Source organism: Marmota monax, unplaced genomic scaffold, assembly GCF_021218885.2.
Source record: "Marmota monax isolate L192 unplaced genomic scaffold, Marmota_monax_Labrador192_F-V1.1 WCK01_AAM20220418_F8-fsc00008, whole genome shotgun sequence".
NCBI classification, from domain to species: domain Eukaryota; kingdom Metazoa; phylum Chordata; class Mammalia; order Rodentia; family Sciuridae; genus Marmota; species Marmota monax.
The window spans coordinates 4,967,230-4,984,585 of record NW_026694432.1 but is presented as its reverse complement, the minus strand read 5'-3'; the positions used below and the strand labels follow the sequence as shown (position 1 = coordinate 4,984,585).

Below are 17,356 nucleotides of genomic sequence, written 5' to 3'. Positions count from 1 at the left end.
GAAGCCGATTTGGGTAACAGTCTTTAAAAAAAAAAAAAAAAATTCCTGTATCAAGTTGTTGTGAGGATTCAGCAGAATCATACTTACTGTCTTTAGCACAGTGCCTGGCAGATAAAATGCCAGGGTTAACGCTTAAAGAGTTAAGGAACTGGGACTGGGGCTGTAGCTCAGTGGCAGACAGCTTGCCTAGCACATATGAAGCACTGTGTTCTATCTTCAACACCATATAAAGATAAATAAAATAAAGGCATGATTATCCACCTACAACTATTAAAAAAAAGAGAGAGAGAGGAGAGATCAGGAGAGAGTATGCGGTGTGGCATTCTGGTCAACCTTTGTGGTGTAGATGCTCCGGGCCTCAGTTTGCCTGAACTAATAACAGGGTCAAATTTGCTGAACTCTGGGAATACTGCCAGGCCAATCCTGCCGAGCGAACCCAGGGGGGCCAGGGCCTGGCCGCCTAGAGAAGAGGCCCGCGGTGCACTGTGGGCCAGCCAGAGGCACGGCCGGCCTCCAGGACCACCCACGTGACCGGAGCGCAGGCAACACTGAGCTTGTTGCTTCCCAAACCCTCGCGGTGGAGGGAGAGTCCGAGTTCCTGCCAGTCCGACTTCCAGCACCCAGTACACGACACGTGCAGCCTCCCAGCTCTGGCCTCCATCCCCCTCAGCAACTTCCCCGGGAAGTGGAGGGCGGATCCACTTTGCGCGTGATCTGTGCTGCCGGGCCTCTGCCCCTCCCTCTGGGCGGAGCTTCCTTTTCACTGCCAGACTTAAGCCGAGGCCTTTGGGTCCCTAGAGGGGTGCAGCACCGAGCTCAGGCTACGCTGCTGTGTTCACACTGTGTGCTTGCGCCAAGGTGAGTTTCTCCTGCTCTTGTCCCATCCTTCTTCCAGAGGAGGTAGTCTCCATCCTTCAGGACCTCGGGCCCGCCCCGGGATTGAGTGGGGAACCATGAGGTTTAGTTTCGGATTTGAGTTCCTCTTATTCTCTGAGATCTAGAATAACCCCGGTTTCTCTGAACTTCTGTTTCCTCGGCGGCAAAATGAGTAGGCATATCAGCATATCGAGAGAATTGAGAAAAAATTTTGAAAGCGTCCAGCACATGAAAAATTTAGTTGCCATCTTCTTTTTGTTATTCACCTATAAGTTTTTTTCAGGTGCTCTTGCATTCCTGCGGAGATGCAGGGATGCTTCCTTTGAAGTGGTGGGAAGGGGAACGGGGAACTCCCTTACTTAGGCCCTCGCCTTGTGTCTCGGGTAGCTGGAACTTGTTCTGTTTCTCCGGAACCCTGTTAAAGTCAGAATCGGATCTGACCCATCACATCACAGGACGGGCCTATTATTAATTAACTTTCGCGTTCAGACTACCCATACTCAAGGTTGCAGGACCTCTGCAGAGGAGTCAATTCTTTTTTTAATTTCTTTTTTTAATATTTATTTTTTAGTTATCGGCGGATACAACATCTTCGTTTTTTTGTATGTGGTGCTGAGGATCGAACCCGGGCCGCACGCATGCCAGGCGAGCGCGCTACCGCTTGAGCCACATCCCCAGCCCAGAAAAGTCAATTCTTATCAGGCCATCAGGCCTGTTTTTTTTTTTTTCTCCATGATAGTGGTAAGGTGCATGCGTGAGGCCTTGGTTTCCATCCCCAGTATCAAAAATAAAAAAATAAATAAGTAAAATGCTTTAATATTCTCCAAAGATGATTCTTTATAGGTTTCTCAAGAAGAAAAGAAGGTGAGGGAGATAGTGACTTCTTTAAATGCCCCACCCCTGACCAAACTCCAGTTGTCTCCCATCAGCCGCTATTTGTGTACTAAGGGCGGACTCAGGGTTGTGGGGGAAACCTTTATGTAATCTAAAATCTAAAAGATGCTGCTATGTGCACACACACAAAAGCAATGATATGTTCAAGTGATTAGTGAATTTCTGGGAAGAGCCAGAAATTAAAGTGCTAGCTAAAGGATGAGCAATAGTTAGCCAGGGTGAGGTTTGGGAGGGGAAAATGTGCAGAGACCTGGAGTCAGGTAAATGATGCTGATTTTACAGAGGCTGAAATGAAGAGGTAGAGAAATTAGGAAGGTGGGAGCCAGGTTCTTTCTTTCCTTTTTGGGGGATTACTGGATATTTAACTCAGAGGTACTTTACCACTGAGCCACACCCCCAGCCCTTAATTTTTTGAGTTACTAAGTTGCTTAGGATCTTGCTTAGTTGTTGAGGCTGGCCTCAGACTTGAGATCCTCCTGCCTGAGCCTCCAGAGTTGCTGGGATTAGGGCATGTGCCACCATTCCTGGTAGGACTCAGGTCTTTTGAAGAAGTCTGAACTTTATCCCTGGGGGAAGGGGAGAACTGCTGAAGAGTTTGAGTCTAGGAGTCACTTGGTTGGATTTGGTGAATGGATTGTGGTTAAGGGGCCACGCTGGAAGCAGAGAAATACCTGGATTAGGTAAGGGATGATGGTGATCAGGGTTAGGTCAATGGGAATGGAGATAGATGTGGATGGACTAGAGAAAGATTTAGGAAGTATACACAAACACATACATATTTATATAATTTGGGTGGGGTACTGGGAATTGACTCAGGGCCTTGTACATTCTAGATAACAACTCTACCACTGAGCTACATTCTCAGTCAAAAGTATATATTTTTAAAATTTTTCTTTTTATAGACCTTAATACGTATATGAAGCAGTGCACAGCTACTTGGAAGGCTGGGGTGGGAGGATCAACTTGAGTTCATCAGTTGTAGACTGCCCTGGGCAACATAGTAAGACTCCCATCTTAAAAAATAATAATAATAAATCTTTGGGACTGGAGATACAGCTCAGTGCAAAGGCCTTGCCTGCTTGCTTGAGGCCCTGAGTTTGATCCCCAGCACTGCAAAAAAGAAAAGAAATAAAATGCATATGGTATATTGCAGTCTAATAAAAATAAAAAAAAAAACCCAACCTGGGTAAAAGGGTATGTAGATTTCTGTACACTATTTTTTTAATATTATACTTTAGAACACTTATTATCTGTCTTTGTGTGTGTGTGTGTGTGTGTGGTGCTGGGGATTAGAACCCAGGGCCTTGTTCATATGAACCAAGCACTCTACCAACTGAGCTATATCCCTAGCCCTATTATCTCTTTTTATATTTACAAGTATTAACAGGATTCTTTTAACCCAACCAAGCAGAACAAATCTAGGCTAACCTTACATATTTAAGGTAGTTTTCCAAGCTGGCTTCTTTATATTTATAGATTTTTTTTTTTTTAAGAGAGAGAGAGAATTTTTTAATATTTATTTTTCAGTTTTGGGAGGACACAACATCTTTATTTTATTTTATGTGGTGCTGAGGATCGAACCCAGCGCCCCGCACATGCCAGGCGAGCACGTTACCCCTTGAGCCACATCCCCAGCCCCAAGCTGGCTTCTTTAGAAGTAGAAAAGATGTGCTTCCCTCCTCAACTACCTATCAAAGCCATAACCTGATAATACTTAGAAATACCTCAAAAGAACTGCAAATACTTTCTGTCCATAGCTTTTTTGCTTGTTTGCAGATTTGGAGAATGAACCCAGGGCCTCTCACTTGCTAGGCAAGTACTCTAACATTCAGCTTTACTCCTATCACAACTTTTTTTATTTTTTATTTTTAAGCAGACTTTGAGGTAATTGTAAATTTATAAGCAGTTGTAAGAAATAATACAGAGAAGGCTGGGGCTATAGCTCAGTTGGTAGAGTGCTTGCCTTGCATGCACTAAGGCCCTGGGTTTAATCCTCAGCATCGCCAAGAATAAATTAATAAATAAATAATACAGAGAGCCAGGCATGGTGGTGCAGGCCTATAATCCAGTGCCCAGAGGTTTGGGGGGCTGAGACAGGAGGATCAAAAGTTCAAGGCTAGACTCAGAAATTTAACAAGATCATCAGCAACTTACCAAAACCCTGTCTCAATTTTTAAAAAATTTTTAAATACATTTTTTAGTTGTAGATGTATACAATACCTTTTTTTTTAAGTAATTTTTTTTTTTTTTTTGAGGAGAAAGAAGAGGGGGGGATTTTTTTGTAGATGGACACAGCACAATGCCTTTATTTTTATGTGGTGCTGAGAATCGAACCCGGGTCCCGCCCATGCTAGGTAAGCGCTCTACTGCTGAGCCACAATCCCAGCCCCACAATACCTTTATTTTATTTATTTATGTAGTGCTGAGGTGCCTCACACATGCTAGGCAAGTGCTGTAACACAGAGCCACAGCCCCAACCCCTCAATTTTTAAATTTTTAATAAAAATAAAATCTGCAGTCCTTTTTGGACTGGGGATTAAAAAATAATATGCAGGAATCTACATACCCTTTTACCCAGTTTATTTTATTTATTTTGGTAGTGTTAAGAATCAAACCCAGGGCTTCACATATATTAGAGAAGTCCTCTACCACTGAGCTATATCCCCAGCACCCCCTCCCTCCCCCGCCCCATGGGATCAACCCAGGGCTTTTCACATTAAAGACAAGTGCTCTACCACTGAGCTACATTCCTAGCCCTTTAGTTATTTTTTTATTTTGAGACAGGGTCTCCTTAAGTTGCCCTGCTGGCCTCAAACTTGAGATACTCTTGCCTCAGCCGCCTGCGTCCATAGGGTAACAGGTGTGCAACACCATACTCGGCATTAGATGACTTTTTTGTTTTTGAAGGGGAGTACTAAGGATTGAACACAGAGGCTCTTTACCACTGAGTTATACCCCAAACCTTTTTATTTTTAATTTTTTAATTTTTAATTTTATTTTTTGTGGAGACCAGGGATTGAACCTGGGCACTCTACTATTGAGCCACATCCCCAGCCCTATTTTGTATTTTATTTAGAGAGAGGGTCTCACTGACTTGCCTAGTGACTCATTTTTTTTTTTTTTTAAGTTGTACATGGACACAATACCTTCATTTTGTTTATTTAGTTTGTTTATGTGGTGCTTGGAATTGAACCCAGTGCCTCATGCTTGCTAAGCAAATGCTGTATTACTGAGCCACTACCTAGCTCTAGTGCCTTGCTTTTTGTTGAGGCTGGCTTTGAACTCAAGATCTTCTTGTCTCAGCCTCCTGAGCCACAGGGATTATAGGAGTGCATCGCTGCGCCTGGCAATTTTTTATTTTAAGACAGCTTTTTATTAAGTTGCCTAGTGCCTCACTAAGTTGCTGGAGCTGGCCTTGGACTTGTAATCCTCCTGACTCAACTTTCCCAGTCAGTAGAATTACAGGCATACGCCACTGTGCCCAGCCATAGATGACTTTTAAAGTCCCCATGATAGAATACTAAGAATATATTTAGTTTTCTTTAACACTTGTTATACAGGTCTAGGGTCCCTGGTGAAATAGAATATATAAAGAAGGGAATGGGTCAGGCACTGTGCAAAGTACTTTAGATATAGTTTCTTTTTGAAAATAGTGCAGCTAATCTTCAAATCCAGGTCTGTGCAGCCTTAGAACCTAAACTGCTTCTTTGTTGCTCTGCTGCTGGATTTGTTGAGCATAGTTTTGGATGAGTGGACATGAATGGGACATGATGGTGGAGAGACCAGAGGGAGCTAAATATACAGAACTAGGGTGGGAAGATTCAGGGCTTAAAGTGATAACTGAAGACATGAACTTGAGTAAAGAGTGAAAAATGGATTGGGGACAAAACCCTGAGAGACGACACTTGTAGAAAGTGGAGGAAAGGCCTACATAGCCAGAAAAAATATAAATATTGCTTCCCCAGTCCTGTGTATCCAAGTTCCCTGTGTCCCGGCAGCAACTGTAGAGCCCTCCTCTGAGAAGGGAAGACTAACCCTCAGAAAGAAGGAACTAGGGCACTGAGTTGGTAATAATAAAGCCTACGTCCTGAAACTTCCTTCTTCCTTCTCTCCCTACACACCCAGATTTTGTCTTACATCTCAAGACAATATGAGGGTGTCTGAATGCTGCCAGAGGTCTAGCTAGTTACTTACTTCCTGACAAGCTCAGAGTCTAGAATCTGTCATTGCAAGGCTGGATTGAAAAGCAGTTGCCTTAGAAGATCTGGAAGTCACAGACTGGCTGAGGATGACTTTCTATCATATGGAAAAGGATCTGTCTTTGGCTGCAGCCCCTCCATTCCCCCCTTGGGAGCTCTTGTTCTTTGTAGATCATGGTTAAGCCTTTCTACTTCTTTGATCCCTGCCATACATACTCCAGTCCTTTAGGTTTTCAGTTTCATTTACAAAAGAAAGGGAGAAGGTTCAGGTTTCTTTTTCCTTTTCCAGATTGGCCAGGCTTTTGTTCAAGCTTCTACCTAGATATAATTTCAGAGCCCTCTTATGTACTGGGATATCTGGAAGAGGCAAACACGTTATTGTTTGAACATCAAGCCCAGGAATCCAGACATAGACTCTGGTGGCAGTCTGGCACCAGATTCCTCCTGTGGAGTCCAGGCTGTTTGCTCGATTGCTGCGAAGTTTGTGTCTCTGATAAGTTCTGGTTACAAATATTATTTCCTTCAGCAGCCTGGTTTGCTGTGCAGAAAGGGAAGATTTCCATTTCCAGGTTAGGCCAGTCTATAAAATTCTTCCTGGGTCAGAAGTAGCAGGAAAGGCTGGGCGTGGTGACACATGCCTATAATCCTATAAGGGTCCTGCGAAACGTCGGAGAAAGAGACCACCAAGTGACCACTCATGCAATTGGCAGAAGGGGATTTATTGAACCAGCATGCTGGGGCTCCATGCCCACTCAAGAAGGGAAAGCAGCCCAGAGCCCCGAGCAGGGGCTGAGCACTGCTTAAGTACACTTTTTGGGGAGGGCGGAGGGCTTTGTATACATCAGAACAAATCATCACGAGGCGCGGGAAAATTGAACAACTCCTAAACATGATTAGTTCATTCATTGGCGGGAACAGGTCAGGCTGGAGTGATAGGTCATTCCTAAGGAGAGTACACATTCAAACTGATTGGTTCAGGCCCTGCAAGGCCTGCGTGCAACCACACAGACCCCTTCAGTTATTAAACAACCAGACAATCTGGGGAAATGTTTACTGGGCTGTTCTAAGCATTGTCTTAACAGCTACAGAAATTTCAGGTTTTGCAGGTAGCATAGAAACCTAACAATACCTCCTTTACATTTTAACTCAGACCTTGCAGCTTAGAAACTTTTACAACACCTGGTCTTTTACCCTTTAACTTTTACGCTTTAACTTCAATTTCTTTTACCCTTACAATCCCAGTGGCTTGGGAGGCTAAGTAAAGAGGATCACAAGTTCAGAGCTGGTCTCATCAACTTAGCAAGACCCTGTCTCAAAATAAAAAATTAAAAGGGTTGGGGATATGACTCAGTAGTTAAATGCCCTGTGTTCAATCCCTGGTACAAAAAAAGGAAAAAAAAGTATTAGGGAGGGGTTGGAGGTGTGGCTCAAGTGGTAGGTCACTTGCCTCGCATGCCTGAGGCACTGGGTTCGATCCTCAGCACCACATAAAAATATAATAAAGATATTGTGTCCACCTAAAAAAATTAAAAAGTAAATATTAAAAAAAAGTATTAGGGGGACTGGGACTGGGGTTGTAGCTCAGTGGTAGAGCGTTTGACTAGCATGTGTGAGACACTGGGCTTGATCCTCAGCACCACATAAAAATAAATAAAGGTATAAAATTTTTTTTAAAGTATTAGGAAAGACAATTTTTATTCACAACTTGTTATCACCTGTTCTACTATCTGTCTTTAAAAACTTGGAAATACTGGCTGAGACTGTGGCTCAGTGGTAGAGCGTTCACCTAGCACAGGCAGGACCCGGGTTCAATCCTCAGCACCACAAAAAAAATAAAGGTATTATGTTGTGTCCATCTACACCTAAAAAATAAATATTAAAAAAAACTTGGAAGCAAAGGTCATATTTACAAAGGTATTATTGGTAATGAAATCAACCCCAGGAGGGTGAAATTTATGATACTGATATGATAAAGGGGAAAGGTTATTTCTACTAATTGATTCCTGGGGTGAATATTCTCTTTCCTTTGTCTTTCACTTGAATAACTCCTTTTTTTTTTTTTTTTCCTGTACTGGGGATAGAACCCAGGGATACTTTACCACTGAGTTGCATCCCCAGGTTTTTATTTTGAGATAGGGTCTCGGGTCTTGCTAAATTTCTAAGTGGACCCCACTAAGTTGCTAAGGCTGGCCTTCAACTTGTGATTCTCCTGTCTCAGCCTTCAGAGGTTCTAGGATTGCAGGCATGAGATATCATACCTAGCTGTTCATTCTTTTTTTTTTTTTTTTGGTGATACCAGAATTGAACCCAGGGGTGTGCTATTACAAACCATATTCTTAGCCCTTTTTACTTTTTCAGACAGGATCTTATTAAATTGCTCAAATTAGCCTCAAATTAGCAATCCTCTTGCCTCAGCCTCTCAAATTAGTTGCTGGGATTACATAGTGCCCAGCTGCCCTGCTTTTTAAAAGAACTGATAAAGGTATCATGTTCAAGAAGCCATTTTAAATGAGTTTACCCTTTCCTATAGTCCTTCTGTGACCTGTGTGCAGATTTTGGTCAAAGCTTTTAATATGTCAGTCCAGTACAATGGCACATGCATATAATCCCAGCGGCTCTGGAGGCTGAGGCAGGAGGATCACGAGTTCAAAGCTAGGCATTAAGCAACTCAGTGAGACCCTGTCTCTAATTAAAATACAAAATAGGGCTGGGGATGTGGCTCAGTGGTTGGGTACCTCTAGGTTCAATCCCAGTACCAAAAAAAAAAAAAAAAAAAAAGCTCTTAACCTGTCAAACTGATATTATGTGTTCCTCCCACCAAACCATAAACAGAAGGTAGGCAGGGGACCTATTTAAATGTGTCTCAAGTCCTGGAACTTTCAATATTTCTGACTGAGTATTCTTGGAACATTCGGCTAATTTTCATAGCTTTCTAAAGGAAGATGCTCCAACTACTTGTTTTATGAGGTTAGGTTTTTTTTTGATGCTGGGTTTGAACCCAAGGTCTTGTGAGTGCTTGGCAAGTGCTCTATCATTGGGTTTTGCTACAGTGCCCAGGCTGACCTCCAATTTGTAATCATCCTGCCTCAGCCTCCCAAGTAGTTGGGAGTATAGGTGTGCAGTATTGTGCCTGACCAATTGGAAGTTTTCTTAGATTTCCAGTTCACTTCTTTTCTGCTGTATTGAAGTCATTGGTCCAGTTTGACCTTTTTGGAAAGACTATTCCCTCTTGACTCTTGAAAGTCCAACATATCTTTTTTTTTTTTTTGGAACCAGGGATTGAACCCAGGGGCACTTAAGCACTGAGCCACATCCCCAGTGCTTTTTATCTGTCTACCTATCTATTTATTTATTTATTTTTAGGTGGGCACAATATCTTTATTCTACATTTATGTGGTGCTGAGGATCGAACCCAGTGCCTCATGCATACTAGGCGAGCGCTCTACCACTGAGCCACAACCCCAGCATCCCCAGTGCTTTTTTATATTTTATTTAGAGACAGGGCCTTGCTAAGTTGCTGAGTCTGGCTTTGAATTTGTGATCCTCCTGCCTCAGCCTCCTAAGATGCTGGGATTACAGGTGTGTGCCACTGTGCCTGAAATATATTCTTTTTTTTTTTAAATTTTATTTCTTTATTCTTTTATGTGGTGCTGAGGATTGAACCCAGTGCCTCACATGTGTTAGGCAAGCACTTTGCCATTGAGTCACAACCCCAGCCCCCATCACATTCTTTTTTTTAAGTAAATATTTTTTAGTTGAACACAATACCTTTATTTTATTTATTTTTATGTAGTGCTGGGGACCAACCCAGGGCCTCACACGTGCTAGGCAAGCGCTCTACTGCTGAGCCATAACCCCAGCCCCCCCCATCACATTCTTAGAAGTCAGTGTCAGTATTCTTTGGTCCTTGCTGTATGGAATTCATTTCCTTTTCTATAGCACACCATACACATGTCTTTTGTGAGGCATATATTTTTACAGGTCTTTGTTTACCTTCTCTTTCCATTAGCTCTTCCTTTGATCCTTGGTTTTACTACTTCTGTTAATTTGGGGCAAATAACCTCACCTCTCTTAGCCTATTTTCTCATCCAAAAAGTGGTAAATGGTATATTTTCCTTGTAGGATCCTCTACCTCAGCTTCCCAATCCCTGGGATTACAGGTGTGCACAACCACACCTGGCTGCTTTTGCTTGTTTTACACTGGCTTAAGATTTATTTAGTCAAGGCTGGTGCTTGTGGAGAGCCACCATGGCTTCTTTTTAGGAATTGGATCTCTGCTTTTTTTTTTTTTTAAGAGAGAGAGAGAGAGAATTTTTTAATATTTATTTTTTAGTTTTCAGCCATCACAACATCTTTGTTTTTGTATGTGGTGCTAAGGATCGAACCTGGGCCGCACGCATGCTAGGCGAGCGCGCTACCGCTTGAGCCACATCCCCAGCCCTGGATCTCTGTTTTGTTTTTGTTTTTGTGGTGCTGGGGATTGAACCCATGGTCTTGTGCATACTAGGCAAATGCTCTACCCTGACCCCAGATATTGGAGCTCTTTTTTTTTTTGGTACTGGTGGTACTGATTGAATTCAGGGGCATTCAACCACTGAGCCACATCCCTGGCCCTATTTTGTATTTATTTAGAGACAGGGTCTCGTAGACAAGGTCTACTTAGTGCCTTGCTATTGCTGAGGCTGGCTTTGAACTCGTGATCCTCCAGCCTTACATCGCACCTACTTGGAGCTCTTTTTTTTTTTTAAAAAAATATTTATTTATTTATTTATTTTTAGTTTTTCGGCAGACACAACATCTTTGTTTGTATGTGGTGCTGAGGATCGAACCCGGGCCGCACGCATGCCAGGCGAGCGCGCTACCGCTTGAGCCACATCCCCAGCCCCTACTTGGAGCTCTTTAACATAGACCTTTTATGTTAGTTGTAACATGGCCAACATAGTCCTAATATGTCTCCTAATACCTAGTTCAAGGAAGGATAACCAAGTGGTGATCTGGTTAGTGTTTATGTAGGAGATACTGACTTTGGTTAGTTTTGTACACTGTCTCCACTGCCTCTGTGTGCACTGCCACAAGCATATGTTTGTTCCCCACACCTGTCCCCCTCCTTCACCTCCTGACCCATGTTTTGCAGGGTTCTTAACCAGTGGATGGCTGATGCCCAAACAATAGTGCTAACTCACTCATCGTTCTCTTCCTATCTTTGTTTCAGGGGGCAATGGCAGCTCCCTTTGTCCTCCTGCACACTGGGCAGAAGATGCCCCTGATTGGTCTAGGCACATGGAAGAGTGATCCCGGCCAGGTGAGAGATGGGGGAAAAAGGAGAGAGAGTTGTTGAGTTTCTGCTGGGGGAAAAAGTGGGATTTGGGAGAGGATTCCTTCATTTTTCTAGCAGTCCTATCTCTGTATTTCTGGTGAGGATAAGCCTAGAGGGCATTCAGAAGAGATGAGGGGGAAAGGGACAACACTGAGTCCTTGGTTTTCAGAGCTGACTCAGAGGAGAGACTGATGGGCCCAGCAGGACCAAGGGCATAGGAAGCACGCTTTTATCTAACTGCATCTGCACTGAATGCTATGAGAGAAATGTAGCCTCTCTGTGTCCAGCCCTGTGCTATGAGTTCTAATATGTCTCCTAATACCTTATGCTGTTACCATGTCGCCTATCCTCTCCTCTTCTTTTCCTTAAAGGCTGGGCCCTACCCTAGCATACAGTCCAGAGTTGGACACACAGCAAGTGTCAAGGTTTAAAGAATAATTACTGGGTCAACTGTGTAGAACAAGGATCAGCAAACTTTTTCCTAATGAACCAAATGGTTAATATTGTAGATTTTGCTGAGCAAGATTCAAAATGAAGGTGATTATATTCTTATATAACCATTTAATAGCTAACTATTTAAAAATGTAAAAGCTTTAGTCAGGCACGGTGGTACATGCCTGCAGTGCCAGCTGTTTGGGACTCTGAGACAGAAGGATCATGAGTTTAAGGCCAACCTGGGCAACACAGCGAGATCCCATCTCAAAAAAGAAAAAAGGTATAGCTAGCTAGGTAGATACATAGATAGATAAAAAATAGCCATTCTTGACTAGCTCCAGGACTGCTTGAAAAATATTGATAGTTTACTGACCTCTTGTATAGACCCTCCCAGTCAAGGGGAAACTAGAAATTGATACCTGCTTTCTTAGGGTTGACATCTCTATGAGATTCAGTCCCATGGGGCAAGGAGGTGGCATTTCTCCAGGGAGCCTTCCTTATCTTTTAGAAATCTGAGTGCAAGTTAAGACAGGTGTGGGGATTAAGTTTGGAAGAACAGCCTCTGCTGACTGGAATATAGGCTTGTGTTTGTGGTGTGGTTGAATGACCTCTGCCTTTTTCCTTTGCTTTCTATCCCATAGCCTACCTAGGACCCTGAAGCCAGAGTCCCTGTGCTCCAGACCAGCATTTGACACAGCCTAGGGATAAGGAGCTGGGTTAAGGGAAAGGGTGAAATCTAGAGCCAGGGCCAGGTAGGAGCATGGAGCACCAGGGATCTGGTCCGGATTAAGGTAAGTACATCTGAGTAGGAAGAGCTATACCCAGATAGAAATCTTGAATGCCATGCCAGGAACCCACAGCAAGAGCTTTGAGTGCTTTGTGGCAAGGGCCTGTTATTCTTGTTTCTGCATCTGTTGCCACATTTCTTTTTCTTTTTTTTAGTTATAGATGGACACAGTACCTTTATTTTATTTGTTTATTTTTATGTGGTGCCGGGGATCAAACCCAGTGCCTCACGCATGTTAGGCAAGCACTCTACCACTGAGCCACAACCCTGGCCCTGATGCTGCATTTCTTAGTCTGGTGTTTAGCAGATTGACTGACTCATCTTCTTGCTTGATGCCTGATTTCTTTTCTCTCCCATCAGGGTGCTCTGGGCCCAGCTTCTATCTTACTTTTCTGCCTTCCTTAATACCCCCACCCCTTACCTTTTTTGATGGCCTGAGCTCCCAGAGTTAGGCTGTGGTTCTGTCTATGTGATTCCCTGATGGTCTATCCCTGTGTGGCCTTGGCCTAGGAATTTTTTTTATTATATCATGTCTTGCTTACTAGCTTTTTAGTATTAGGAACTTTTCTCTATGGTGTCTCTATCTGTCCTCTGCCTACATATCTTCTGATTAAAAAAATATTTTACTAAAGTTTTTTTTTTTTTGTACTGGGGATTGAAACCCAGGGGCACTTAAACACTGAGCCATATCCCCAGCCCTTTTTTTATATTTTATTTAGAGATAGGGTCTTTCTGAGTTGCTTAGAGCTTAAGCCTCCCAAACCACTGGGATTACAGGTGTGTGTCACTGCGTCTGGCTACTAAAGTCTTCATTATGTTAGATGCTAGGAACTTCTTGTTTGGTTTTTGGCTGGTCCTTGCTGAGTAGGAAGGAACCTCGGAGACTGGCAGGATTGAAGTAGGACAAAGAGTTTGGGACCTCTGAATAAGCTTCTGGTTCTCTACATTAGTATCATCTTTCTTCTCATTCCTGCTTCATGAATGGTCTTTGTATATTCCTACTTCCTGTCAGTGACCCTTTGTTGGCCAGACCAACAGAGTTGAAACCTCTATTCCTTTCACTTGGCAGGTAAAAGCAGCCGTTAAATATGCCCTTAGTGTAGGCTACCGCCACATTGACTGTGCTGCTGTCTATGGCAACGAGACTGAGATTGGGGAGGCCCTGAAGGAGGACGTGGGACCAGGCAAGGTGAGGACTAGGGCTACCAAGAGGGGGGGGTGGGAAAACTCAGAGGCTGAATTTGGAGCTGCAGCCAGCCTGAGAACATCAGCTTCCTTCTAGTTCTTTCCCTAAAGGTAAGGGTGGGTGAAAATGCCTAGGATTTTTTTCACTATGGACTCTGCCTCCGGACCAGGCAGTGCTCCGGGAGGAGCTATTTGTGACATCCAAGCTGTGGAACACCAAGCATCACCCTGATGATGTGGAGCCTGCCCTCCGGAAGACACTGGCTGACCTTCAGCTGGAGTATCTGGACCTGTACCTGATGCACTGGCCTCATGCCTTTGAGTGAGTGAGCCTTACCAGACTCTTCATCTGGAAGTTGGGGGTTGGTTATGGTAGTGTCAGTAATCTGTTGTAAGTCGCAGTAGCAGAGCAGGTTGGAAACACTGAGCATGGCAAGTTGAAGAGCTTTTTTCCCTTTCCTTTTCTTTTTTGGTACCAGGAGAGCTTAACCACTGAGCACATCTCCAATTCCTTTTTATTTTTTATTTTGAGACAGGGTCTTTGAAGTTGCTTAGGGCCTCACTAAGATGCTGAGGCTCGTCTCGAATTTGGAATCCATCTACCTTAGTTTCCTGAGTTGCTGGGATTACAGGTGTGCACCACTGTGCCTGGCAAACTGTGTAGCATTATGTGGAATCCTAGCCTTTTCTAGTATAGTAGCTGGGAGTTTAGCTACAGGAAAAGGAGAACACACTTGTGTGTATTCTGGGAGTACCGTGAGTGGTTCCTCCTGCCTCATTATTCATTCAGAAATGTGCTGACCCTTCTACTGAGAAAGTCTAGCACTAGGTGTGAGAAGAGTCTCCCATCAGCATTGTGCCCTGTGCTAGGGCAGAGAACCCTCTGAGGAGGAAGGAATTAAAGAAGACTTCTCAGAGGACAGAAAATATAATTTGGGACTAGGAAAAAGAGGGAGGGGCATGGGCCTTCCATATAGACTTAACACCTGGGTCATGATCTGGAAGGGTGAAGAAGCCTTGCTATTCCTAATTCTTGGCACTCTGCCCTCTCTGGGCTAGGGGTATGGGATGTAGATGGGCTGGATGGGTAGCCAGGGCAAAAGCTTGGCATTTGTACCCACACTTGAGGGTTTGTCTCTCACTTAGACGGGGTGACAACCTCTTTCCCAAGAATGCTGATGGGACTGTCCGCTATGACTCCATCCACTACAAGGAGACCTGGAAGGCTATGGAGGCACTGGTGGCGAAGGGGCTGGTACGAGCTCTGGGCCTATCCAACTTCAACAGTCGGCAGATTGATGATATACTCAGTGTGGCCTCTGTGCGCCCAGCTGTCTTACAGGTGAGCACTGCAAGCAGATTAGTGATTCAGGAGATTCTGTGTGCAGAGCTTGATTGAGCAGGTGATTGGTCTTTTGTTTTGCAGTTCTGGGGTGATGGGTCTTCTTAATGGAGATGGCTGGCAGATTGTCAGAAGTGTTGGTTCAAAAGTCCTCTGGGCTAGGTAGGCATTAAAGCTCTAGTTGAGAATGAGATCATTGGTGGAAAATGGTGAGAACAGTAGGCTGAGTAGTAGGGAGCTGGTCCAGACCTGCATGTCTGGAAGGGGCCAGGCACAGTGGTGTGGCCACCCCATGGTGATGGATTGTTCCTTGGCTCAGGTGGAATGCCATCCATACTTGGCTCAGAATGAACTGATTGCCCACTGCCTTTCACGTGGCCTGGAGGTGACTGCTTATAGTCCTTTGGGTTCCTCTGATCGTGTTTGGCGCCATCCTGATGAGCCTGTCCTGCTTGAGGAACCACTGGTCCTGGCACTGGCTGAGAAGTATGGCCGATCTCCAGCTCAGATCTTGCTCAGGTGCGGGGTATACTTAGGCAATGGGACTCTGAGAGGGGAGGGGACCTCAGGTTGGGAGGCAAGAGTTGAGAGATTCCTTATCTGAATGGGTGGGAAAGGCTGGTGATATTGATATGTGACCTTGAGGGAGGCCCCCCGAGACATATTCCCTATTCCAATGGGGCTCAGGTGCTCTAGTAGCTTAGAGAAAGTTCCATGGAGGACAAAACAATGCTTCTGAATATTGTTTCTCATCTGCCTTTCTCATCTACCTTTAAAATCCCTGACCTTAGGTGGCAGGTTCAGCGGAAAGTGATCTGCATCCCTAAAAGTATCACTCCTTCTCGTATCCTTCAGAACATCCAGGTACTTGGTCATGGGTTCTATTTTCTTTTACTCATCAGGACACATTCTGGCCCTAGCTCTGCCTGGCTAAGAAGGCAGTGTTGTGGAACTTCACTTCCATTCACAAGGCTGCCTTTTCTGTCCTCCAGGTGTTTGACTTCGCCTTTAGCCCAGAAGAGATGACACAGCTAGGTACACTGAACAAAAATTGGAGATATATTGTGCCCATGATTACGGTAAGGATGTATCACCTCCCAGAGTCCCAGAGGGAATGGGAGATTTGGGTGAATTTTAGGAGGAGGGTCAGGATATTGTCAGTAAGATTGTTGTCCTGGATGAAATGATTTCTTGTTTTACTTGAGGTCAGAAATTTAGTATGGCTGAGGGATAAGGCATACTGCCTGTGAATCCCAGGCTTCCTGATGTCAAGTTATTTAACTTCTCCAAGCCAGTCAAATTATATCATTTCAGTGAAATGACATCAGAGAAACCAAGAAAGCATTCTGGACTTCATTAAAGGGATTGGGGTGGAATTGAAGTCAGTTGTACATAGGGAAGTAAATAGATTCTGGGCACTTGATCTCAGTTGAGATTGCAGAGGCTTTAGGGACAAAGTCAGTTATTATGGGTTTGGTGCTGGAATGCTGTTGATACTGTGGCTGGGGTCCTAAGCACTACCATCTGGTGTAGGGCTTCTTACTTGGTGAGGTTATATAGAAAAGTTTGGGTGGGAATGCCCTGGGTCTTAGGATTGCAAAGCTTGCTATTGGAGTCATCTGTATGTCTCTCTTTCCAGGTGGATGGGAAGTTGGTCCCAAGAGATGCTGGGCACTCTTTGTATCCCTTTAATGACCCATACTGAGACCACAGTTTCCTGGCATCCCTTCCAGCTCTCCAACTGAGGTTCTGCTGGCCACCCCACAAAAAAAGGGAGTTAATAAAATCATTGGACCATACACGCTGCTTGCTTGACTTACTTGTGTGGTCAGGCCTGGGATGGAAGCTGTTTCTCTCAGGGTTGACAAGACCTAGGGCTGCTGAATGTGACCTGCCCTTGAATCTTTCTTGGTACTGGAGGGATTTGCAGGCAGCTGTATTCCATAACAGGTGGTGCCATCTGGTGGCAGTTTTTAGCACTGCATGCTTCCCTAGAATTACCACAAATGCCCAGAATCTGTCACCTCAGGATTGAGAGGTGGGCAGAGATTGTCCTGTGGTTTCAAGGGAATATTGGGCCTAGGTCTTGAATTCTCACCTCCCTACCATGATCAGTGCCTAGATTTAGGGATATGAAGAACCCAAGAGTATGTTCAGAAGTTTAAGCTAACTGTGGTGGCACACACTGTAATCCCAACAATTTGGGAAGCTGAGGCAGAAGGATTGCAAGTTTGAGGCCAGCCTGGGAAACTGAATGAGAACCTGACTCAAAATAAAAAATAAAAAGGGCTGGGGATTTGGCCCAGTCATAAAGCACCAAT

The 17,356-nt window shown here is 44.2% G+C and overlaps 1 protein-coding gene across 2 annotated transcripts; it reads left to right on the top strand.

The window, feature by feature from the left end:
* Window positions 1–703: 703 nt before the first annotated feature.
* Window positions 704–16,834, top strand: Akr1a1 (aldo-keto reductase family 1 member A1). 2 transcript variants are annotated; one of them, XM_046469450.2, is made up of 9 exons: window positions 704–858; window positions 11,182–11,271; window positions 13,578–13,697; window positions 13,864–14,015; window positions 14,840–15,035; window positions 15,355–15,554; window positions 15,827–15,899; window positions 16,028–16,114; window positions 16,675–16,834. In XM_046469450.2, exons 2-9 carry the CDS (start codon window positions 11,188–11,190, stop codon window positions 16,738–16,740), a joined length of 978 nt encoding a protein of 325 aa, XP_046325406.1. In that variant the 5' UTR covers window positions 704–858; window positions 11,182–11,187; the 3' UTR covers window positions 16,741–16,834. The 2 variants fall into 2 exon arrangements, with proteins under 2 accessions (XP_046325406.1, XP_046325407.1); XM_046469451.2 differs by lacking the exon at window positions 13,578–13,697.
* The last annotated feature ends 522 nt before the right edge of the window (window positions 16,835–17,356 follow it).